Below are 26,158 nucleotides of genomic sequence, written 5' to 3'. Positions count from 1 at the left end.
CTGCTCTGTGAAGCCTGTATCAGAACATATTTGTAAAAGATGGAAAACATGACCACTGTGGCTTCAGGGGGCAGCACAGACTCCTTTAGGACTGCCTGCTCTTCTTTCTCAGACTCCCCTCCTCATGGCCCCAAAGTGGCTGCCTGGCCTCCAGAAGAAAACAGGGGAGGTCAGGAGACAAAACTTGAGCAAGTTTCCTCAATGGCCAGACAGGTCACACCCCAAACCACAGGAAGTTGGTCGGATTTTAACTGGCCTAGGGCAGGTATAGGCTCTGCCGGTGAGATATACAGGGGGTGGGGCCATTCAGAGGAGGCCTGCGTGTAGAGTCCCAAGGTTACCTTCATTGTAGCAAATGTCTCGAGTTAAGCCCGAGGGCTCCTACCAACCATCCCCTTGGGGAGCAGGGCTGGGCAACAAGAAATGTGGCATCTTTTTATCTAACTGCTTCGAGAGTGACAGGTTAGGGGGCTGTGATGGCTCTAAAGGTCCCCACCTATGCCCCGTACTCCCACACCAAAAGAGGGGTCTAACTGCCTCCCATGTTGACCAGCAGTGACCCAGCATGGCTTCCCGGACCCTGAAAGGTGAGGCTCGCACTTGGGATTCTCACTGTGAAGACCAGCTACCCTGTGTGAGGAGGCCCAGGCCACTCAAGGTGCCACCACCCCATGAAGTCTCTGCTGGCAGCCAGCAGCAACCCCCACATGTCAGCCAGCCAGCCAGCCTTCCGTATGACTCAGAGCTAGCCACCAGCTGACTGCAGCCACCCATGAGAGGCCCCTTGAGACCCAACCTGTTGAGCCTCGGCTGCCCAGAGGCCCTAGGGGTAATAAAAAAGGACTGCAGTTTTAGACTATTATGCTCAAGGTTTTGTCATGGAAGGATTGACAACTGAGCCAGTGATTTTTATCTTTGCAATTTTCAGTATTAGAATTGTTTATTTCACACCCCGTCCCTGCAACCTGACAGATGTGGATGGAGCCCTCAGCTGGGTCCCTGCTTACGGGCCGCCGTCCCCTGAGGAGGAAGAGCCATCGTTGTGATTGCTGAGAATCTGGGTGTGCTTTTCCTTTTCTGCTATGCAAAACTAGATGTGCTTAAAATGTCCCCAGTCTCTTCAAAGGTCCCTGGTTGGAGCGGGGCTGCAGCTGGGTCTGTAAACCTCAGGGGCGGTCCCCAGGAAGCCCCTCTGTGAAAGCAGCTATAGCTGAGCCCCTGGGACAGGAAACGCTCAGCCTCTTTGGAGTCAGGAGATGTGCCCTGAGCAATCCCTAAACCCAGAAACTCACTTCAATGACCAATCTCAAGCTGGACACACGTTGAGATGCAGGTGGGCAGCTGGTCAGTTGGCCTGGTCCTCACAGTGTGGAGGGCAGCTCTGGCCTGGGCCTTGGTCATCCTGGGCCATAGGCAATAGGCTGTCTGGACATTCCTGCGGTGGGCCTGGGAGCAGGCCGGCTCTGCCCTGGGATCCCTGCATGCACTATAACCTGGGCCTGGGATGAGCACACAGGGCTGCGGGAGGTCCAGGGGTCCTTGTCCACACTGCAGGCCACACCAGCCAGTTCTCTGGTGCCTTCACCAAGGTCTCTGCAGGGAGAAGAGGTGTGAACCAGAAGAGCCCGACCTCATTTAACCCCAACCCTACCCTCGCTGCTGGGCCCCCTGGCCCCCAAAGCCATGGTCGTCAGGTGGCTTGGGGCAGACTACTGCCCCAAGGTTGGGGAGACCCATTTCTCTTCCTGAGACCACCTTGAGCCTGAGGAGGCCCCTCCATCAGTGCCCTTCCCTGAGCCTACGGCCCCTCAGCTATATGAGGGGAGTGATCTAAGGAGAAGCTCAGGTCTTGGGGACCTGCCTCCATTGAGCTGCTCCAAGGGTGAGGGAGCAGAGACTTCCCAAGGCTGTGTGAGGGAAGGGAGCAAAAACCACAGGCCAAGACCTTCTAGGACTGTCCAGAAAGTCACCTTTGCTCCTGCCAGACTGGCCCTCTGGTGGTCTGGGGGCTGGATCACCTCCTTCTACATCTTCTGTTCCCTTGTGGCCCTTCTAGCACCCAAACCGCAAACCAAGCCCCTCTCCAGGCTGATCAGACCTTGGCCTGCCTCCATCGCTTGGCTCACGCTGTCTCCCCCTTACACTGGCCTCTGCTCCCTGGAAGCAGCCAGGCTGCTCTACCCCCAGCCATCCGCAGGGCTGCTCCCTCCTTAAGGTGCTCTCTCCTTCCCTGAAATTCAGGCTCTCCCAATCTGTTCCCTTCAGGCATCACCCCTTTCAGGAAGCCTTACTGGATCTTTGTTTCCACCCGCATCTAATTCTCAGAAAAGCTCTAGGAAGTAGTAGGAATTAAGAAGTTGTCAGTTGGTTTGATGGGTAAGTGAATGAATCAAGTAATGAATTTGTGATAAGGAAAGACAGCTTAGTGGGCAAGTCCATGGACTTTGGAGCTAGACAGCCTGAGTTCAAACAAGCTTCATGCTTAGTAGCTGTATGTGATTTTGGTAAGAACAGATACTAGCCTGACCGGGCAGTGGCGCAGTGGATAGAGCATCGGACTGGGATGCGGAAGATCCAGGTTCGAGACCCCAAGGTCACCAGCTTGAGCGAGGGCTCATCTGGTTTGAGCAAAAGCTCACCAGCTTGAGCCCAAGGTCGCTGGCTCGAGCAAGGGGTTACTCGGTCTGCTGAAGACCCACAGTCAAGGCACATATGAGAAAGCAATCAATGAACAATTAAGGTGTTGCAACGTGCAACAAAAAACTAATGATTGATGCTTCTCATCTCTTCATTCCTGTCTGTCTGTCCCTGTCTATCCCTCTCTGACAGAGTCTCTCTGTCTTTGTAAAAAACAAAACAAAACAGATACTACTCTTGAACTTAGTCAAAAGGCCAAGAAGTGATAGTGTGTGATTCTGGACAAGTATCCTAAAATGGGGTAAGAACAGTACTTATCTGAAAGAGCTCAGAACAGTGCCTGGACCGTTTTGAGTCCTGGGAAGTATTTATGAAATAAAAGTAAGGTGGCCCTGGCTGAGTAGCTCAGTTGGTTGGAGCGTCATTCCAACATGCCACGTTGCAGGTTTGAGCCTAGTCAGGCAACATACAAGAATCAACCAATGATGGTATGAGTGAGTGGAACAAAAAAATGGATGTTTCTCTGTGTGTGTGTGTTTCTCTCCCTCCCCCTCTCTCTAAAGGTCAATAAATAAAATAAATTTAAAATAAATAAAAGCAAGGTCAAGGGGCAAACTTCACCTTGCTGATGACAATTTCACTACCAAGTAGTGGGAGAATTGCCTGGGTATTGCCTACGATGGCACATCCAGAGGCCCCAAGGGCTTGAGGGACCCTGCCTCCTCCATCAAGCTGTGCGGCCCTGAGCAGGAGCCGCCTTCCCTGGGTCCCCGTTGAGTCGGGCTCAGAGCTGGGGGCTGGGGGATACATGGGAGAGCCTGGGGAGAGGCTGTGACTACACTGGAAGACATTGTATCACAGTCTACATTCAGCCAGATCAGACTCCTTGAGTCAGAAAAGGGTGCTGCGTAAGAGTATATCCTCTATGTGTGCAGAAAGAGAGACGGAGGGAGAAAGGTACGACAGGATGACGGAGTGAGTCCACGTGCAGACCAGGAAGCCCTGCTGGGGTGAAGGGCATACTCGCTCAGAAGCTGCACTTTCTCCGCAGGTTTGACCTCTCAAGATAAAGCCACAGGGTGGGTAGTGGCTCTGGGCACTAGGGTACAAGGTCAGGACTGGGTGTTAGAGGACCATCAACCTGTCTTTGGGGCAGGATTTAAAGCTCATGTGAGCCTGCACAGCATGTGGGGGCAGCCAGGACCCCCCTCCAGGGTCCTGGTTCTCTGACCAGTCCTGAACAAGCCAAGGTCCCCACCCTCATTCCCTGCTGCCCTTCGGGCCCCTACCCACCTGATGAAGCTGTGATTGTCATGTGCATTGCAGGGCCAGCTACTGGACTCCACACTGCCACTATTGTTATTCAAGCCCTTGAGGCCCAAGTAGGTGGCCTGCATTGTCTCCAAGTCTTCGCCTCTCAGCTGGAGCCACAGCTGGGCAGTTCTGCAGAGAGATACAGGAGGACATTCAGGTGAGCAAGTGTGCAGGCCGCCATACCTAAGCCTCTGCAAGGCCCACTGAGAGTATTTCAGGGCCCTGTCATCACTCCTCAGCTCTGCCTCTGGAGGGTGGAAGCAGACATGGACGATGAGGAAATGCCAGAATATTATTTGCAAAGCAAGAAGGCGGTGGAACATTCTAGAGATGGATTGTGTCAATGGCGGCACAATATTGTGAATGGAATTTATGCCCCTGAATTCTACTCTAAAAGATTGTTAAGGCCCTGGCAGGTGGCTTAGTGGGTAGAGTGTCACCCAGCACGTGGATGTCCTAGGTTCAATTCCCAGTCAGGGCACATGGGAGAAGCAACCATCAGCTTCTCTCCCCTTCCCTCTCCTCTTCCTCTTCCCATAGACCAGGGGTCTCCAAACTTTTTACACAGGGGGCCAGTTCACTGTCCCTCAGACCGTTAGAGGGCCAGACTATAAAAAAACTATGACGACCTGGAAATGCTGAGGTCACAGGTTCGAAACCCTGGGCTTGCCTGGTCAAGACACATATGGGAATTGATGCTTCCAGCTCCTCCCCCCCTTCTCTCTCTCTGTCTCTTCTCTCTCTCTCTCTCTCTCTCTCTCTCTCTCTCTCTGTCTCTCCCTCTCCTCTCTAAAATGAATAAATAAAAACAAAACAAAAAAAACACTATGAACAAATTCCCATGCACACTGCACATATCTTATTTTAAAGTAAAACAACAAAACAGGAACAAATACAATATTTAAAATAAAGAACAAGTAAATTTAAATCAACAAACTGACCAGTATTTCAATGGGAACTATGGGCCTGCTTTTGGCTAATGAGATGGTCAATGTGCTCCTCTCACTGACCACCAATGAAAGAGGTGCCCCTTCCGGAAGTGCAGCAGGGGCCGGATAAATGACCTCAGGGGCCGCATGTGGCCTGCAGGCTGTAGTTTAGGGACCCCACCGTAGACAGTGGCCTGATTGGCTTGAGCGTTGGCCCCAGGCACTGAGGATAGCTTGGTTGGTCTGACTGCATCAGCCTCAGGCACTAAAAATAGCTCAGTACTTGAGCATTGGCCCAAGATGGGGCTTGCTGGGTGGAGCCTGGTCAGAGTGCCTGCAGGAGTCTGTCTCACTATCTCTCCTCCTCTCACTTAACTAACTAACTAACTAAATAAATAAATAAATAAAGATGGTAAATTTTATGTTATAAATATTTTACTGCCATTAAAAAAAAATATCCCCCCAAAGGACTAATTATAGTGAAAAAGCAGCCGGCAGTGGGCCAGACTCTGCCTGCTGACTGAAGATAACCCTAAGCTGTCGGCCCTGCACACCCCACATGGCAGAGCACACAGCATGCACACACAGATTGCACTGCAGGATGACAAAATCCCTGCTACCCCCAGCCTGTGTGATGTCCTTCAGGGCTGCAATGCTCCATGACCAGAAGCCAAGCCCCCACCACACTGGGGAGACCCTGACTGACTTGTCTGCAGCTAGTGTGGACTGTGAGAGCAGCTCTTTGTAGGGTGATCTCTCTCCTCACACCCCTGGATGCCCTTAGGAGTCCCCGAAAGGCAGTGCCAGGCAAGCTCCTGGCTCCAGTTCAAGGCTCCGGACCATAGGCTCATCTCGCGCAAGGATGCTGGGGCCACTGTACCTGTCAGTGTGCCGCTGCTTGGTCCTCTTCATGCATTTCAAGAGGCAGCAGGTGAGGAAGGCCATGGACATGAGCAGGATGATGGCGCAGCTGATGATGGAGGCGATCACGGCCACCCTGAAGCCAAAGTTCTCGTGGGGTGGCACAGCTACAAGAGAGACAAGACTAGCTCCTGGGCGTGGCTCCCCCAGCCCTCCTCCAGCGAGCCCCATTCCGCAGGGGAAGCAGGGAGTTGTGGACTACTAAAGCAATGGTCTATGCACACTGTTGTAGGAGTGGGGCTGTTAGGGAAAACTGCCTTCCAAGAAGGGGCTGTCTGAGCAGGGTTTTGGAGGGTGTCTAGGAGTTTGTGGTGGCACACCAGAGAAGCTCTGACAAGGAGTACAGGGAGGCCCCTCTGGCTCTCACCCACACTGCTGCCTGGGCCCAAGGCCAGATGACTACACAGAGCTCTCAGTCTGTTTTCACAATGCCCCAGCTGGCAAAACCCTTCAGGAGCCTATGGGCCTTCACTTTCAAGAAGGCAAAAAAGTAAGAAAATGCCCACTTTGGGGTCAAAAGGCCTTTATCACACAACATCTGTGTGACTTTGGCTATGAGCCAAGAACTAGTTCTGTCAGGTTCTAAAGGATGTTCTAGGAAAGCAAGGCCCAGGATCCTAATTTGAGCAATGCCATCCACTCTCTCCTATAGCAGACACTGCTCATATCCCTAGCCTCCTGCCCTGGCTGGACACTGGCCATTCAGACTACAGACTACATGTGGTCACATGCCCATGTTCTGACCTGTGGGGGACAAGGGTAAGGAGCGTGAGACCACTTCTAAGACTTCTTGCTCTGCCCTTAACGCCGTAACAACTGCCTGGAATACAGCTGCTATTATCCTGGATCACACGGCTAAGGACACACCCCACAGAACCACAACATGGAAGGGACCTGGCTCCCCACTGTGGAGCACCATATGAGCCTAGGACTTCCCAATCTGAGGGCTACAGGCAAGAGAAAGCTCCCATTGCCCCTGTCATTTTGGCTAACTCCTGTTACCTTGGGTTTTGTATCTCTAGGAAGCTAATCCTAATCGATAGCTTCCTTTTCAGAGGTTCACCCAGCACATAAGCACTTTAAAGGCTCTGAGAAGTCCTACAGCCTATTAGCACGGCCTTTTCCAAACTGTTTTGAGTACTGAACCCTTTTAATCACACAACACACATGGCCTCCATATGAAAAACGCTGTGCTGGGTATTATCCTTCAACACCCTCTACAATATATACAAATAGAAAACCATCTCTTTCCCCAGACTGGGGCTCCAGGGCTAGGACACCCTGGCCCTTGGTGTCCACAGTTCTAGAATTCTTGGCATATGGAAAATCCTATTAAGGGTTGCCATGTGCATGCTTAGAGAATGAATGAACAAATGTACAACAGGTGAGTGTTGGCTCAGACAGCACAGGGAACCTCTTGGAAGCAAGAGGCCAAGTCAGTGGCAGACCTAGGGTTTGGAGCACCTGTTGGGACTTGAATCCATACTATGGAAGTAGAGACATCAGGGCCACCAGCACCAGGAGCAGGAGCCTACACAGAGGCCCAGCTGGGACTTAGCACCCACTGCATCTTCTCTGTGGACATCATGCTATCCACGTGACAGCACCAGACACCCTCCCACCCAAGGCAACAGCAGATCTGGCGGCAGCTCAGGGGAGCGGGCCTCACTCTTGCACACAGGGGTCCCTGAAGACCACTCAGCGATGCTCCCCTTCCAGGTACAGGTGAGGAGGCCAGACCCCACCATCTGGTGTCCTGAGGGGCAGTGGAACACGATGACAGTCCCCACAGAAGTGCCATCACCACGAAGGACTTGAAGGGTACCCTTTTGGGGTGGCTGCACTTGGGTACACATGCCTAGGGAGGGAGAGGGAGAGGGAGAGAGAGAGAGAGAGAGAGAGAGTGGAGTGAGAGAGCATGAGGATCCCACACCAGAAGGCAGAGACTCAGCAGAAGCCCCACACCTAGAACGGGCACTGCCACCCAATGGCAATATGATGATCTGGACGTCACCCAGCCACCCAGACCAGGAGTGGCAGCCACAGAGTCAGTGGCCTGGGAACAAATGTATACATGATCCCTATATTAAGTGAACTCTCAATGATCTGAAGACCACACTGTTAAAATCAGAAACATGCTGAAATAATACTCAGCAATAAAAACAATACAATCTTTCCACTTGCAACAACATGGACGGACCTAGACAGGATTATTGCTAAGTGATGTAAATCAGATAGAGAAAAACAAATACTATGTGATTTTACTTATATGGGGAATCTAAAAAACAAAACAATTGAATAAACATAAAATAGAAACAGACCTATAGATACAGACAACAAGCTGATGGTGGCCAAAGGGGAGGGGAATGGGGAGTTGGGTGAAATTTTGTTTTTAGAGACAAATTGATGTTTATAAAAAAGAATTCTAAGCAGAGTGGTCTTAAGAAAATACAAAAAACAAACCAACAAAAAAACAAATGTAACACAAACCTACGAATCAAAAGATTTTATAGTTATAAGCAAAAATTTAAAAATAAAATGCATGTGCATAGTAGCTTGGCACACACAAAAAAGATACATGCATCAGGAGACAATAAAAGGAAATATGCAATGATTATCCAGGTGTTAGGAAAAAGGGTCTCAAGGTCTGCGCACTTCTTACTAAATGCTATTCTTGCTAAATGTTAAAACACAGCATAATATTTTACAGACTAGCTACAAACAGAATGACCTGACAAGAATCCAACTAGATAAGTATAGCCAATTACAAAGAGGAAATCAACATGTAATTCACCAAACACTGTATGTAAGCAATGGCTAAACCTCCCTTGGGGAAGAGGAGAGCTTTGGAAATGAATCCCCTCTCCTTTACTTGTTCCAAGTTAAAACTACCTGCAACTCAACAACCACGTCAGAATACTCTGAGGAGCGCTCCCCACACAGCGAACCCTGTGAGTTCAGTGCCACAACATAGCTTTAAAGGCAGAATTAAGAGAAAAGCTTTAGAAAGGGAGAGATCACATGACAAGTAAAAAACAAAAACTTTTGTTCCTCCCAAATAATTTGAAAACAAACATAAACTTGAATAAAAATAATTAGAAAAAATATTTGGAGAATAAAAGATCCAAGTTCCACGCCTTTGATTTATAAAGAGATCTCATGCATCACGTTAGTAACAGCTGGACATCCAAATTAAAAAGATCAAACTGATGTGTGAGCAAGCATTTCACATAGGAGATAAATGGCCAGCAACCTGAAAAAAGAAAGCTCGCCCTCATAGTAACTAAAGAAACACTGATTTAAATGAATGCTATCCTTTTTCTCCTCAACTTGGCAAAAAGATAAAAAAAGAGAGAAAAAAGGCAGAAGTGCAAAGTTAGCAAGGGTCTGGGGGCAAATTCCTCTGAAACTTTGCTGATAGGTGCAGACCCAGGCCTTCTGGATGGAGTTTGGTAAATGTATGAAGGGCCTTGTGTTGCATTGCATCTGAGGATTTAGCCAAAGGAAATAATTACTAATCTGCTGCCAGGATTTCTATACCAGGATGTTCACCTCAGAATAGTAAGAAGTGTAAACCACCCACATCTCCAGCTGTGGGGGCTGAAGCAAGTACACCCTGATGGTGAATGTCATCAAGGCTGATCTAAAATTTTACCTCATCCTGGCCCTGGCCGGTTGGCTCAGCGGTAGAGCGTCGGCCTGGCGTGCGGGGGACCCGGGTTCGATTCCCAGCCAGGGCACATAGGAGAAGCACTCATTTGCTTCTCCACCCCCACCCCCTCCTTCCTCTCTGTCTCTCTCTTCCCCTCCCGCAGCCAAGGCTCCATTGGAGCAAAGATGGCCCGGGCGCTGGGGATGGCTCCTTGGCCTCTGATCCAGGCGCTAGAGTGGCTCTGGTCGCAGCAGAGCGACACCCCGGAGGGGCAGAGCGTCGCCCCTGGTGGGCGTGCCGGGTGGATCCCGGTGGGGCGCATGTGGGAGTCTGTCTGACTGTCTCTCCCCATTTCCAGCTTCAGAAAAATACAAAAAATAAATAAATAAAATAAATAAATAAATAAAATAAAATTTTACCTCATCCTTACATTAGGGCAGAGAGACACTCCGGATGAAGTGGCAATCACAAGCATGTTATACATTAGTAACAATGACAAGAGCTGGCACTCACACAGAACCTTCTGTGAACTGGATGATGTTCTACCTGCTCTATGTACACTAACCCACTGAGCTACACAGCACCTTCTGAGGGAGAACCATCATTTGCCCACTTCATAGGTGAGCAAACTGAGGCACATAGCAATTAAGTCACTTCCTGAGGTCACACAGCTCATGTTGTAGGGCAGAGATTCAGAACAAGGCACGGTGGTCGTGGCCTACTTTCTGAACACCCCCCCCCCCCACAGACGTGTGCACACGCGCACACACATATACCATGTGCCCTGTTTGCTCGTTTCCTGCTGATGGGCATGTGAACTGTCTCCCATGTGGAGTGGGCAAAATGAAGCTGCTATAAATGTTCCCAAGCATACCTCCCCAGATCGAGTGCAAGAGGCTCTTCCTTCTGTTTTTCCAGAATGTTCTGATGTTGAGCACTGACTGTGTACTACTAGTGCATGAAGGCAGAGTGGTTAGTCTTGGAGAACAAGGAGACTGGGTGTGCTGGTTGTCCGGCTTGTGCTGGTGGACACATCGACTCCAAGGTGACCTGCGTGGGTCCAGTGCCCAACATCCTCTGCACAGACCGTGGGCAAGGTTGGCGCAATGTGGGGGAGGGGGGAACAGAGGCCAGCTCCTACAAGCTGAGGGCCCCGTTATTCTATGCTGACCAGAGACAATACTTTACCTGTCCTCCTTGTGATGCTCCAGCCAGGACTGCCCCCTGCACACTGGGCTCGGATGTCCTGCTGCCCACTTGGTCCGCCATGACCCATCCAAGTTCCTGTGCTTCCAACTGGCTTGTCCCATGGCCTTCCCCCATTTTAACGTTGATGTTAGTTACCAAGCCCTCCATCCTTGACTTGCTCTGGTCCCAAATCTAAGAATTTACCTGGACTCTTTCACAATCCACTACCAACCTACCCGCAAACCTGCTTTCCAAATATATGTATACATAGAGGAGATCTGTAGTGGGCTGACTGTCCCCCAAAATCCACATCTACCTGGAAGCATCCATGGAGAGGTCCACTGTGGAACACACAGCACCCTGTTTCGCACAGGTGTGGGGACAGAGCACACCCACGACCGCCCAGAGCAGTGGCTGTCACTCTGGAGGGCCACACACGTGTACTCACATTCCATAAGCCGATGCTTCACACACTGGCCCACAACCAACCCCAAGGCTCAGGGAAGCCTCGCAGCTCTGGCCCAGCCATGCAGCCATGCCCCCCTTAGGGTAGGGGTGTTAACAGGGCAGCAGCAGAGCCAGGCTTCAGCTTCAGCCAAGTATTCCTCAGCCTCCCAGATGGCAGCCCAAGCCCCTCAATGTGGGTGGTAACAAGGAAGGCCAGGCTTGGTTGTGCTTGGCCAAGATGCATTAGTCCATCCCCTACCTCAACCCTACTAGGAACTTGGGGTGGGGGTGCTCACCAGGCAGAGTGTGAGCCTGGGAGGCCCTTGTGGCTTGTGCCGTTGCGGAAGACTTGACTTCTAAACCAGCACCAACAACCCTGGGCACCTAATAGATGTTTGCTGGGTTACAGCCCTATGAAGAAGGCAGCTATGTCCACCTTACAGCTGGGGAAACTGAGGCACAGAAAGGCAGATGACACACTAAGAGTCAGCTGTGGCAAGATGGTGGGAGTGGACCTGTGCATCCCAGATGCTCGCCGTCAGCGTCACCGCTAGCTGCAGCAATGATTGCGTCCACAGTCCTGACCTCCTGTGACACTCAGAACATCCATGGTAAACAGCAGAGAAGAAATCCTTATTATCCCCAGTTTAACATGAGAAAACCGAACTCAGAGAAGTGGCTCACCTGTGAAGGAAATGTTTAACTCAGATTCTTTTCTTCAACTAACTTCCCAACCCGCTCCATTTGGATTCCTCTGACTGAGGAGTAGAATGAGAAACAGCTAACTTGTTTACCAATCCCCCAACACCTTCGTCGGTCATCCAACCATTCCTCAACCCCCTTACCTAGTTAATGATATCCCCATCATCCCCATCTCTCCCTTCCACCTTGGTGTGGCCATTTAAACTAGCCAATTGGGAAAAAATAAGATTGTACAATCAACATTCCAGCCAATGAGCAAGACCCAGCCTAGGGCCTGCGCTGCATTAGGGATAAAAACAGAATTTGCCCTCTGCCTGTGTGTTTGCTGGCTGGCTTTCAATAGCGGCAGCACACCCTTCTGCAGAAGTTACTAAAGTTGTCTTGCCAAGGTATTTTATCTCCACAAGTCTTGCTTAATTTCATCTCTAATACCTGCCCAATTCCCCAGACTGAGAATGGGCGGATGGTAGTGGGTTCAGTACTTAAGATTCTTGAAATGACAGTACAACAAGGAGACACTCCGGTCTACTACAGATGTGTGGGTATTGGCAACCAAGAGTGTCCTTCCCATATAAACAGCATTTACATATTAATAAGATGTAACAAAATTCACAAAAGATTATGGCTAAGTTAGAAAAAAAAACCCAAATAGTTCCAAAACCAGGGTGCAGGACAATTAGTTAAGAAAATTCAATAAACAGCATCCAAATCAGAAAGGAAGAAGCAAAACTTCTCTATTACTTAACATGGTCTTGTGTCCAGACAATCCCAAGGAGTCTGCTAAAAAATCTCTGGGAACTAATATACAAAGCCAGCAAGGTTGCAGGATACAAGATCAATACATGAAAACCCATGGTACTCCAGTACAGTGGCAAGCAACAAAATGAAAATGAAGGAAATCCCACTTATAAGAGCATCAAGAAAAATATATTACTTTTATTTTTTAGAAATACTTTTAACAAAAGGAATGAAAAATTTTTTTTTTAATGCAGTGAGAGGAGGGGAGGCAAAGACAGACTCCCTCATGTGCCCTGACCCGATCCACTTGGCAAGCCCACAGGGGGCTATGCCCTGCCCAAATGGGCTGGTGCTCTGTTGCTCAGCAATAAAGCTCTTCTTAGTGCCTGAGGCAGAGGCCATGGAGCCATCCTCAGTGCCCAAGGCCAACTCACTCTAATCAAGCCATGGCTGCAGGATGGGGAGAGAGAGAGAGAGAGAAGTGAGACAGGAAGGGGTGAAGAAGCAGGTGGGCACTTCTGTTTGCTCTGACCAGGAATCAAAACCAGGACATCCACATGCTGGGCTGACACTCTACCACTGAGCCAAACTGCCAGCACCAACAAAAGGAGCACAAAACTTAAACTCTGAGAACTACATAACATTGGTGAGAGACATTAAAGAAGACCTAAATAAATGGGAAAAAATGCCACATGCCCATGGGTCAAAAGACTTAAAGTTGCTTAGGGGCCAATACTCTGGTTCTGCTGATGTACATATTCAATACGACCTAGCAGAGTCCCAGCTGCCGCCTTTGCAGAAATTGACAAACTGCTCCTAAAATTCAGAAGGAAATGTAAAGAGGGACCTAGAATAGCCTAAACAAAGACCATCTTGAAAAAGAAGAACAAAGCTGAAGGACTCAAACTTCCCTATTTCAAAACTTACCACAAAGCTATGGGGATCAGAACAGAACGGTCCTGGCACACAGACAGACATATAGGCCAAAGGAATAGACTTCACTTACAGTCCCTCATTTTTGACAAGGGTGCCAAGATAATTCCATGGGCAAGGAACTGGTTCCTAACAGTCATGCTGGGACAACAATATCTACGTACAAAAGAATAAAGTTGAACCTCTCCTCATATCCTATTCAGAAATCAACTGAAAATGAATCACAGCCATAAATACAAAAGTTAAAACTTTAAAACTCTCAGAAGAAAGCATAGGGATAAGTCTTTTTGACCTTGGATTAGGCAATGGTTTCTTAGAGATGATACCAATAGCCAAATGACAAAAGAGAAAAATGAACTGGACATCATTAAAGTTTAAAACATTTGTACTTCAAAGGACACACTCAAGAGAATGAAGCCCTGGCCAGGCTACTCGGTTGGTTGCAGGGGTCCCCAAACTTTTTACACAGGGCGCCAGTTCACTGTCCCTCAGACCATAGGAGGACCGCCATATACAGTGCTCCTCTCACTGACCACCAGTGAAAGAGGTGCCCCTTCCGGAAGTGCAGTAGGGGGCTGGATAAATGGCCTCAGGGGGCCGCATGTGGCCCGCAGGCCATGGTTTGGGGACACCTGGGTTAGAGTGTCAACCCAATATGCCAAGGTTACGGGTTCGATCCCAGGTCAGGGCACATACAACTACCAACCAAAGAATGCATGAATAAGTAGAATAACAAATAAATGTTTCTCTCTCTCTCTCTCTCTCTCTAAAAATCAATCAATAAAAATTTTTAAATAATTAGAAAAAAAAGTAAAAAGGTTTACAGTAGAAGAAAATACTTGCAAGTCATATATCTGACAAGGGAATTGTGATAGATACAAGAATTACAATTGCCCTTTCGCTGTTCTGCTTGGCTGCCTGACCCCACCCTTAATTACAGGACAATCGCCCCTGGGACAAAGGAATACCAGGAAGCTGGTCAATCACTGCAAAGAGGAGTATTCCAGAAAGCTGAACATACCAGCACACCCTTGCTCGAGGCTATCCCCAACCCTATAAAGTTTTACTTCAGTCTGTTTTGGGGGCCCTCCTTCCCGGAGAAGTGCCCCGGCAGGTCTTTCTCCTCTAATAAAGCCTGCACACCTGGAGTTCGAGTGCCGTCTCATTCTTACAAATTGTATCTAAAATGTATAAATTATTACAACTGAATTATAAAAACACACACACATAAAAAACAATTTAAAAATGGCCAAAGTTGCTGAACAGACATTTCTCTAAAGGTTTACCAATGGCCATCAATACGCACATAAAAAGATGCTCAACATCAGAGAAATACAAACTGAATCCACAGAAAGGCATCTTTGGAGCCAGCTGTACACAAAAAAGACAGCTGTGCCAAGGATGCGCAGGGACTGGACCTCACTCACTGCAGGAAGGCACCATAAACCGGGGTAAGGGCTTTGACAATTTCTCCAACAGTTTACACGATGCATCACCACAGGACGATGCATCACCACAGGACGCAGCAACACCCATCCTAGAAATATAAGCAAAAGAAATGAAACACGTGTCCACACAAACACTTTGTAAAGCCAGCAGGCAGGGCCGGGGCCACTATCACAGCAGCCCGGCCCATGCAGGTTCGCATTGGATTCGGACAGTCGGTAAAGAAACAGCGGAGCCAAAAACTGATGGGCCATAGCCTTTAATCCTACCTTGCACCCGGCGGGCAAGTAAAAACATACACTGGGCTCCAAAACCCAGTCACACTCAGTGCTCACAAAGCCACTGACTTATCCGAGTTTCCTAGAATCAAAGGTTTCTAGCTCACCAGCCTTCTTCTCCTCAGTTCCCCATCTCCTTCCTTATCCCAGATACAAACTCTACACAAACTGGCATCTCACTCAGCACTCCGCCATCTTGGCTGCTTCTCCTGGCCTCCTCCACGTGGCCTCCTTTAGCTGCTGGCTCTACTCTCTCCGCTCTCTCATGCTAACCTCAGGAACCAAGAAACGCAAACTCGTTCCGTCCCTATTTTATAGTGTAGAAATCCAAACCCTTAATCCAATATACATAACAGGGAAGTCTCTAATACAAAGTCACTTCTCTGAGGCATGATAGGATTGTACCACCTCACACCAAAAAGGGTGGGACAGGCTTAATCCCAAAACCAAGGCTACAAGGATTCTGCTTGCCCCTAGCCCACCCCAACACACATTAATATCACCTGGGTGACTGCCTCCTCGTGTTATCTTTAACAAAGTGAGCATAATACATTTTATCCGCCCAACACACTTGTATATAAATGTTCACAGCAACATCATTCACAGTTGCTAATTTGTAGAAATAACCCAAATGTCCATCAACTGATGAACTGGATAAATTAAATGTGGTCTATCCCCACATCGGAATATTATTTGGCAATAAAAGGAGTGAAGTTCTGACACATGCTACAATGTGGAGGAACCTTCAAAACATTGCAATCAGTGCACGAAGCCAGTCACAAAAGACCACATATTGTATGGTCCCATGTATATGAAATATCCAGAACAGGCAAATCCAGAGACAGAAAGTAGATTATTAATTGCTGTTGGGGGGCAGTAGGAGAATGGAGAGTGACTATGCTGAGGGGTCTTCTTTATGGGGTGTTAACAATGTTTTAAAATTGATGGTGGTGCCTGACCAGGCGGTGGCACAGTGGATAGAGTGTCGGACTGGGATGCAGAAGGACCCAGGTTCGAGTCCCTGAGGTTGCCAGCTTGAGCGTGGGCTCATCTGGCTTGAGCAAAAAAAAAAAAGCTCATCAGTTTGGACCCAAGGTCACTGACTTGAGCAAGGGGTTACTCAGTTTGCTGAAGGCCTACGGTCAGGGCACATATAAGAAACCAATCAATGAACAACTAATGTGTCGCAATGAAAAACTGATGAACTGATGATTGATGCTTCTCATCTCTCTCCGTTCCTGTCTGTCTGTCCCTATCTATCCCTCTCTCTGACTCTCTCTCTGTCCCTGTAAAAAAAAAAATTGATGGTGGTGATGTTGGCAAATATTAATGAATGTAATATAAGCCATTGAGTTATATACATGTAATGTACAATTTAAGTGGGCGAATCATATGGTATGTGATTTATACCTCCATAAAGTTGTTAGGAAAAATTCAGGAGAAATATTTATGTCAAATAAATGCAAATTTGAAATCTAAAACAGTTTTTGGCCTCTTGGTCAAAGACAAACAGCGCACCAGACTGTTGAGGGTTTAGGGGGAGGGGTCCACACCCCGGGGTGGAGGGCAGTGCGGGCCTAAGAGCCCCTACAGCAAGGGGCTGAGCTTGGAGCCCCAGGGAGGCAGAGTGAGGAGGATCCCTGTGGCCCCATCTGGATATTTTCAGGAACCTCACACTTACCCTCACTGGCCTTGGGAAGCAGTCAGGGGTGCAGTGGGATGCCTCCCTGAGCCCAGTGTCTGGGCTGTTAATCAGCCACCATGACTTCACAGGAGCCAAAGCAGGAGTGAGTGAATGCATGCACAGATGAATGGATGGATGCATGGGTAATACAAAGGATGAGAGATATTATTGACATTACCCCAGGAAGAACCTCCTTTCTTTTCCAGGATGCGTGGACTTGGACATATGCTGTCCTTCCAACCAGGAAGGTGGACATGGGTTTTGGAGCAGGACAGACAGAGCAGAGCAGCCACGGGCTGGCCACGTGCACTGCCCACCCCCAGGATCACCAAGCAGGCAACACTTCCCAGTCCTCAATTTAGAGCTGCGACTTCTCCATTTTTCCGTAGCTGAGCAGCATTTTGTGGGGGTTTTTGGGTATACATTTTTAAATTTTATTTTTATTTAAGTATAGTTGGTACATATTTCATATTGGTTATATTAGTTTCAAGAGTACAATACAGTGATTTGACATTTTTATACCTTACATTATGTCTACCCCACTAATTCTAATAATTACCTGTCACTGTACAAACTTAACACAATATTGGTGACTATATTCCCCTTCCTTTTTCACCCACTCTCTCACCCCCTCCCTCCTGGTAACTATCCCTTTGCTATGTTCCTGTAAGTCTGTTTTTGTTTTTAGAGTCCACATAGAAGGAAAATCATATGGTATTTGTCTTCCTCTGACTTATTTCACTTAGCATATAATACCCTCTAGATCCCTCTGTGTTGCAGAAAATGGTAAGATTTCATTCTTTTTTATTGCTATGAAATATTCCATTGCATGTATGGACCACCTCTTCTTTATCCGCTCATCTAGCGATGGACACCTACGTTGCTTCCTTCTTGGCTACTGTAAATAATGATGCAATAATCATAGAAGTGCACGTGTCTTTTCGAATTAGTCTTTTCATTTTCTTTGGATAAATACCCAGAATGGAACTGCTGAGTTATATGGTATATGCATTTTTAGTCTGAGGAATATCCACAGTTTCCCACAGTGGCTGCACCAATTTACCATCCCACCAACAATGCAGTAGGGGTTCTCTTCTTCTCTCTGCATCCTTGCCAACACTGTTGTTTGCAATTTATTGATGATAGTCATTCTAACAGGTGTGAGGTGAATCTCACTGTGGTTTTAGTTTGCATTTCTCTGCTGATTAGTGACATTAAACATCTTTTCATATGTCTACTGGCCATCTGTATATCCTCTCTGGAGAAGTGTGTTGGGTAAATAATTTTTTAAAATGTGATTTTTATGTTTGCTCACTTTGATAAAAATGGTGCTGCCCACGTGAATGGCATGGCCCGCTACCAGGTGAAACTGCTAATTACCTTCCTGCTTGGGAAGGGCCATTGTTATGCTAATGTGTGCTGGAGGAGAGGTTTTCTGCCAAAAAGTTTTCAGAGAAAGGAGGAGAGGGAGGAAGAAGGAAGCCATTTTTGCAGAGTAGGAAGCCAAGATGGCAGGGTGCTGAAGGAGAAGCCAGTTTGTGCAGAGAGGAGGAGGGAGAGGATGTGCAGATGGGGAACCAGAGGTGACTGAGACTGGTGGGGGCCTTTGAGTCTAGGAAAACACGGGTGTGTCAGTAGCTTTGTGAGTGCTGAATGAGTGGGTTTTGGAGCCCTGTGTGTGTGTGTGTGTTTACTCACCTGCCAGGTGCGAGGCTAGAATAAAGAAATGGCCCACTAGTTTCTGGCTCCGCAGTTTCTTTACCGTCTGTCTGAATCTAATGGGAATCTGCATGTGCCTGGCAGTGATGGCCGTGACCACTGGCCTTACAAGTATCTATTCAGGTCCTTTGCCCATTTTTTTTATCAGACTGTTTATTTTTTGTTGTTATCAAGTCATATGAGTTTCTTATATATTTTGAATATGGACCTCCTAAGGTCACTGGCCACCACCATGGCCAGGCAGCTTCACATTGGATTCAGGCAGAAGGTAAAATGGTGGGCCATTCAGTTTATTAAAGTCTTATAACGGTGGACGAGCAAACAGGCAGGGCTCCCAAGCCCCTCAGCATTCTGGACTCAAAGGCCCCCCACAAGCTAAACAGCCCTCCCCAGCCAAACAGGCAGAGCCAAAAATCTCAGGACTCCCACAAACCACGGGGAGGAGGGGTGTTCTCCAGTAAACAATGGCAAATAAATGTCCCTCCTAAGCAGAAAGGCAGTCCTCAATTTGCAATCTGCTGCCCCGAAGGCAAGAATGCTGCCCCAATATAAGCAAGCAAACTTAAAAACATTTGTTTACGGCCCTGGCCAGTTGGCTCAGTGGTAGAGCGTCGGCCTGGCATGCCGGGTTCGATTCCCGGCCAGGGCACACAGGAGAGGCGCACATCTGCTTCTCCACCCCTCCCCCTCTCCTTCCTCTCTGTCTCTCTCTTCCCCTCCCGCAGCCGAGGCTCCATTGGAGCAAAAGATGGCCCGGGCGCTGGGGATGGCTCCTTGGCCTCTGCCCAGGCACTAGAATGGCTCTGGTCACGACAGAGCGATGCCCCGGATGGGCAGAGCATCTCCCCCTGATGGGCGTGCCGGGTGGATCCCGGTTGGGCGCATGCGGCAGTCTGTCTGCCTCCCTCCCTGTTTCCAGCTTCAGGGGAAAAAAAAAATTTGTTTACCACCTGACCAGGTGTGGCATAGTGGAGCATCGGACTGGGACCTGGAGGACCCAGGTTCGAGACCCCGAGGTCGCCAGCTTGAGCGCGGGGTCATCTGATTTGAGCAAGGCTCACCAGCTTGGACCCAAGGTCAGTCTGCTGTAGCCACCCCCCCTCAAGGCACATGTGAGAAATCAATCAATGAACAACAATGGAACCAAAACGAAGAATTGATATTTCTCATCTCTCTCCCTTCCTGTCTGTCTGTCCCTCTCTCTGACTCTCTCTGTCTCTGCCACAAAAAAAAAAAAAAAAAATTGTTGACCCAACAGACCCCTTTTCGAATGTGTCATTTGCTAAAATACTTTCCTATTCAGTGAGAGCACCTTCTTTCTTTCTTTCCAGTCCCATGTGGCCAGTAGGGAAGGGAGACACTGGGGGAGGTGGTCGCAAGGGTAAGAGTCCTGGGGGGCGCTTGTGGCTGTCTTCCCAGGCCCCACACCAGCACCTACGAATGCAAGGGGAAAGGGATACAGTCCTGCTCATCCTTTAAAAACACAACTAGCCCTTGATCAAAAGGGTAAGAAGCCTTGAGGGATGGACAAAGAAATGGCAGAGATATGGTGATCAGGCTGGGGGAGGGGTGTGTTTACAAAAATGTTGGAGAAAGCCCTGCAGCTGATCACCTGGTTGCCCACATCCACCAGGCTGGGGATGGGGGTGGGGGTGGGGGCGGTGCTGTCCTTCCAGCCAGAGCCCAGCCCAGACCCCTGATGAGCTGGTGCCACAGGAACTGATGGCCCTCAAGGGGGTGTTCTTTCTCCTAACTCACAGAGGGCAGCAGAGCCTCCAGGAATCCAGACATGCCTGCTGAGTAACTCACATCACTGCCTGTGAGCCGCTCATGGTGCTAGGTGGGTAGGGTGAAACAGGGGCCCAGCCCCAGCGAGGAAACCACTGCTGTCATCTTAGAGAGACACATGGATTGTGCAAGGCAGCGGGAAGGGGACTGGCCAACAACAGCCACATCCTAGGCTGCACCGAGATGGCTTTGTGGGCAGTTTCACCACCCATGGAGGTCACTTATCTGAAAGGACAGAACTAACCCTCCCCAAGATGGCCTGAGCCTGTCCTGCCTCTTGGAGGCTACCCCAAGACCATGCCCCTCTGGGAGCTGGAGATGGAGTCTCTTAGAAGTGCTGGGGGTGGGGTAATGCTTCAAATGTGACCCCCCTCCCTCCTTTCCCCTCCACCCTCCCCTTTTCTGTGCTTCCACCAGAGGCAGGGAGCCCCTGCTCCTGGCAGAAGTGTGTTGTTTGAACCAGTCTGCCCAGAAAAAGGAAAATGGAAGGTCTGAGGAAATGACTCTTGTCAGGACGGGTGAAGGAAGAGAGGAGCCCTTCCCTGGCAGGCCAGAGCTCAACCCCATTACGGTGGGTATGCTCAGAACACCCCCAAACCCCCATCCCCCATCCACACAGGGTCTGTCTCTGGCTCAATCACCTTATGGCCACAAGTCCTGGCCCTGGCCCTGCAAAGTGGGGTGATCTGCCCCCTTAGGGTCATAGGAGAAGTGGGAATACCTTATAGAGACTTTAAAGTGTCAGGAGCTCAGGAATGTTCCCCAAGAGGGAGCTTAAGGCCGTATCACAACCCCCCTCCCCCCATCCACAGCACCCAGGAGACCACAACCTGCTCTCTCTACTACCCCCCATGGGATCTCCTGCATCCCCTCCCTGGGCCTGGAAGGTCAGTAAGAACTCCTCTGGGCTGAGCCTATTTTTCAGATAAGAAATTCAGACCCACAGACCTGCCCAAGGCCTTGGCTATACAGCTGCCAGACCTTTCCACAGGACTTACGATCTCCCAGGATGAGCTAGGAGGTGACAAAGTACCAGTGGCCTATGGGGGCTCAGTCACATCTTTTCTATCTCCCTGGAGACCTCAAGACACCCTTCATTGTCCTCCTCACAGCCTGGAGTCCCCTTGCTGTCCCTCCTAGACACACTCCTAGACGAGCCCCAACAGTCCCTCCCCACAATTGGTGCCTAAAGAAGCAAATCCCACCTCCTCCCTTCCCTGCTGAAAACCCTAACAGAGGGTGTCCAGCTGTTCCAGGACACCCCTCCTAGCTCCCTACCCCCCAGCTGTCCTTTCCTCCCCAGCCTCACCCAGCCTGGTGCCAGCTTACATCCCTGCAGCTCTACACAGCAGGACACTAAATGCTGCACTTCCCCCAGCCCTTCCTGGGCTAGACTGACGACACAACCCTCAACCTTGGCTGTGTTTTCCTTCGGCACCCTTTATGACCCCCTCTCTTTATTTTACCATGTGAAAATAACTCTTACCTGAGAGAAAAGAGAAAGGGAATGAATTTGATGCAAACAAGAGCCAAAGCAAAAACAACCCTTCTGGGCACTGAACAGTGAAGAGGGCAGGCAGACCTGCCCATCAGGCCAGCCCTGACATGCCTATCTCACACCCGGCCCCTTCTCTCACTTCCACCCTGCCTGCTCCCAGCCCCAGCCTCCTCCAGCCAGCCTGGCCTGTGGGGGTGAGAACAAGTCTTGCTTGTTAATCTTTTATCTGGAAACCTGGACCACAGGCCTTCTCTTCTCGCCCTCCCTCCTGGAGTCCACACAGTTCCAAAACCTTGACCTCACCATCTGGGATCAGGTACATAAGTTACCTTCTACACTGGCCATGGAGGGGGACAGGCAGGCCACTGGCCAGCCCACCCAAGGCTTCGTGCCTAGCTTGGTCCCTGTGAGACCAGAGAGTCACTTCCTGCCTCTGGGTCTCAGATTTCCCAAATGGAAAGGAGAATCCTCAGAAGGAATTTCTGACAGTTCAAAAGTGTGACTTGTGCATACACAGATGTTCTATAGAGAGTAGGACCACCAAGATGCCTGCAGAGGGGACAGCTACATGCAGGAGGCCCACAGCCCTGGTTATGTGTCCTTAGGCAAGACAATTGCCTTCTCTTTTGCCTTCTCTGAGCCTGTCTCCTCTCCCCATGGAGGTAGGGCATGGAGGTTAGAGCCACTGCAGGCCTCGAGTTCAGTCAGAGCCCAGACCCAGGTTTCCCAAGAACAGAACCAGACTAATTCCAAGCCAGGAGAAGCATGCCCCCAAATCTCTCAGGGGAAAGCACTGAGGCTCAGGCCTGAGCCAGCCTCAGGGGCTTCGTCTGGATTCCCACTGCTCCCTCTGAGCCTCAGTGTCTCCTCTGTGAAATGGGCCCAGGCCAGCTGTGTGGCAGGGTTGCAGGAGCAAAGCCAAGAGAAAGCCCAGAGCATGCCCTCACCATCCAGCGGTCCTGCTGCCCTTTTTCTGGACCTTCCTCCACAGTTCCTCCAGGGTAGAGGGTGTGGGCGACTCCTCCCTGGCCACTGGAACGCTGCGTTCCTCCTCCCACCAGGCCACGTTCCTGGACAATCTTCCCGATCAGGGAGTGCTGGAGCTGCCTGCAGGCAGTGGAAGGGTGGTCTCTACACTGGTTTGGACACCCAGCCCCTCCCAATCAGCCATTCAACAAACACTTAAAACTCTGCTCTGAGCCAGCCTCCCCTGACTGACCCATTCCTCACGGGCCTCACATGGGAGACAAGGGGAGGACACAGACCCTAGGACATCGCATCCATCTGGCTGGACTTTCAGGAAGAGAAGAGTAACACACCCATCTCACAGATCACAGGAGAACCACACAGCCCATTGCTGTGTTTGTGACAGCGCCAAATTGTCTCCCAAAGACCCCATCCCTGCACAGCCCTACAGGGAGGGGTGGGCGTCCATTCCACAGTCCAAGAGACTGTGGCCACAGGGTAGGAAAGTGGTGGAGTCTGAATGATAGCATTACCTCAGAGCACAAAAAACATGGCCAGGGTAGTGGCTCTATCTGGCCTGTCCAACACTACTAGCACACCTGGAAACTGCTGCAGAGAGGCAGAAACTCACCCCAGGTCGACAGGAAGGTTCTAACCTCAATTCCAGGGAAGGGCTCATGCGTTGGGACCCCAGGGCTCCCATCTGGCAGGAAGCTGAGCTGCAGTAGGTCTCGGGAGGGCTGGGGCTAGGCTGGCAGGCCAGAGGGCAGAGACTGGACTCTGAGACTATCTTTCCCCAGGAGAGTCCTCTGCAAACAGCCTTTTGTATGACCTTGGGCAAGTCCCTTCACCTCTGGTCCACACCCACCTCCCCAGCACGGAGCATATAGTCTTCCTCACACACATTAAGCAAAGCACCCAGTTCAGGACAGGAATCAAGCTGCCCTGGGCTGTCAAACAGTCAAAATAAATAAACCCACCCCACCAGGCTAGGGCAGGTCTTAGTTCCCACTTGGTGACTTAATTCCCTGGGCCTCAGTTTCCCTATCTGAGAAGGAGGTGGCCCTCCAGTGCCTTCTAGTGGCAGGCGTCACTGTTCTAAGGAGGACCGGCTGCACCCTGAGGTGTGACCTGGGCCAGCTTCCACCTGTGCAGAGCCCAATCCTGCGCCTGAGCCCAGCACCTTGTCTGGCCTCATGCACAGGTGCGCTGGTACCCTCTAGCTTAAGTGTCTACTAAGGTGAGCCTCCAGGACATCTAAGGTACATACATGGTCCAGGTCTGGTTCTGTTTCTGAAGGGTTAGAGTTTAGGTGCATTCATGGAACAGAGCCGGCATTGGAACGCGGGACTTCAGATGCCTTTCCTACACCAGAACCAGAACACTAAGGTGAACCCTCCTCACATTATTCTCGAAATCAAACAAAATAAAACAGCCAGACCTCCCCTCCTTCCGGAGATCCTGGCGCCTCAACCCAGGCCTCATATCCCCAGGGCCTAGGGCTGTCCCCCCTCTCCCAGGCGCAGTTTCCCCACCAGCGAAGTGGACCCCACGGACCAGAGCACCTTCCCGAGTGGCGACGCCAGTTCCGATTGCCCACCTCCACCGACTTTCCCAGCGACGGGGCGGTGGCGCTCGGGGAGCCCTGGCCGCCGCTGGGGAAGGGCGGGCACCTGTGCCGGCAGGAGGCTGCTGCCTCCGCCTGGGTTCAGGCCGCTCGCTGCCCGCTTTCGGTCCGCTGGGGCGCCGGCTGGACGGGGAGGGGAGGGGAGGCTCGCCCTCCCTCGGGTCTCCTGCTGTGCGCCCCGCCCAGCGCAGCCCAGACGGACGTCCCCAACCTCTCGGCGGTGCACACTCCCTCCCGCTGCCCCCCAGCCCCCCAGCCCCCGGCTGAACCGAGGCTTCCCGGCTGTGCGGTGTCCCCTACCCTCCCGTCCGGGAAAGGGTACAGAGCCCGGCTCACGTTCCGCCGTCCCAGCCTTCACCTGTTCTGTTCCCGGGGGCTGGCGTGGAGCCCCACGCGTGGCCTCCAGGCCTCACCCTGCCGCGGAGGGTCGCGGCCGCCCAACGCATCCCCGCTCACTCCCGGCTGTGCACCCGACTGCCCCGACCGCGGCCGGGGCGGGGCGGGCACCCGGCCACGCCCTCCCGGAGTTCCGCCCCTTCTCCCAACGCGAGCCGGGTGGCTGGGCTAGGCCCCTGGGAGCCCAAATGCCTTAGGGGGCGAAGCCCGCGGAGCAGGAAGTCTCGCTCCAGGGCCTTGAACAGGTGGTGACCCCGGCCCCCGTCTCTCCGACCCGTTGGGTCTTTCCAGGCCAGGTGTCAGCTGGGCCTCATTTGCATCACTGTGGGCCATGCCCTGGGAGGTGGGTGCAGATATTGTATGCCCTCACTGAGGGACTCCTAGGTTGTAGGGGCAGAATTCAGACGCTCAGAGCCTGGCACAAGGTCCACACCCACGGACCTGCTCTTTCCTGGCTCTCCCAATCCTGCCCTGGTCTCTCCAAAGAGGCCTGCTGCTGTGTCCTCTGACCTGCCCAGCCCACATGCAGAACCCTGCCCAAGACAAAACCTAGAGGGGTCTCAGACCACAGACACCTGAGCTGGGTTCAGGGCAGCATTTGAGCAGGTGACCTGTCAAGCAGAGCTCAGGCAGGTGGTGCCTGTAGAGAAAACAGCAGATGCAAAAGCCCTGGGGTCTGAACACTTTGGAAGTTTGAGGGACTAGGAAGGTGGCCTATGGACAGAACTGGCTCTGGAGGGCCTGCCAGTGGCAGTGAAGAGGTGAGTGTTCTCACAGGACCACAGAGCAGTGTCCCAGCCAGGCAGAACTCCCCACTCTGCTTTCTAAGCCCAGTAAAACCTGAGGTTCAATTCAATAGGTGAAAGGTCCTCCCTTTTCTTGAGTTAGGGTTGGTTTCATCCCATAGTATCTCATTCCCACTTTAGACTTATGGAACACAGCTGATGACTTTCTTCAATTCCCTTAATGTGAACCAAGTACATGTGTCCCCTCTGCCACATCAGGAAACCAGGTGAGTCTGCAGGGTCCACAGACCACACTTGGGGACCCAGGACCCCAGAATTCCCTGCCAAATGGCCTGAGCCCACCTTGTGACCTCACTGGGTCTGACCTCCCTATGCACACACCACTGTGCTGAGGGCAGCTGCCTGCAGGGGGAGACAAGTCTGGGAGGGAAAGTCAGAGTGGTGCTTGAATTGCAGGATGGAGCCAATAGGAGCTGCCTGCATGCTGCCCACATGGCCACTGTCTGACCAAGGCCTCCAAGAGCCCCAAATGCTGAGTTCCAGCCTGTC

At 50.7% G+C, this 26,158-nt stretch overlaps 1 protein-coding gene across 2 annotated transcripts; it reads right to left on the bottom strand.

Moving 5' to 3' along the window:
• Nucleotides 1–919: 919 nt before the first annotated feature.
• Nucleotides 920–24,956, bottom strand: SUSD3 (sushi domain containing 3). 2 transcript variants are annotated; one of them, XM_066365724.1, is made up of 5 exons: nt 24,826–24,956; nt 7,471–7,659; nt 5,761–5,908; nt 3,931–4,080; nt 920–1,593 (listed from the first exon to the last, which is right to left on the bottom strand). In XM_066365724.1, exons 1-5 carry the CDS (start codon nt 24,911–24,913, stop codon nt 1,398–1,400), a joined length of 771 nt encoding a protein of 256 aa, XP_066221821.1. In that variant the 5' UTR covers nt 24,914–24,956; the 3' UTR covers nt 920–1,397. The 2 variants fall into 2 exon arrangements, with proteins under 2 accessions (XP_066221821.1, XP_066221822.1); XM_066365725.1 differs by lacking the exon at nt 24,826–24,956 and adding an exon at nt 24,737–24,791.
• Nucleotides 24,957–26,158: the final 1,202 nt, after the last annotated feature.

The sequence above is a fragment of the Saccopteryx leptura genome, chromosome 2, assembly GCF_036850995.1.
Source record: "Saccopteryx leptura isolate mSacLep1 chromosome 2, mSacLep1_pri_phased_curated, whole genome shotgun sequence".
Lineage (NCBI taxonomy): Eukaryota > Metazoa > Chordata > Mammalia > Chiroptera > Emballonuridae > Saccopteryx > Saccopteryx leptura.
The sequence above is the reverse complement of the archived record's forward strand: the minus strand, read 5'-3'. Positions and strand labels throughout refer to the sequence as shown.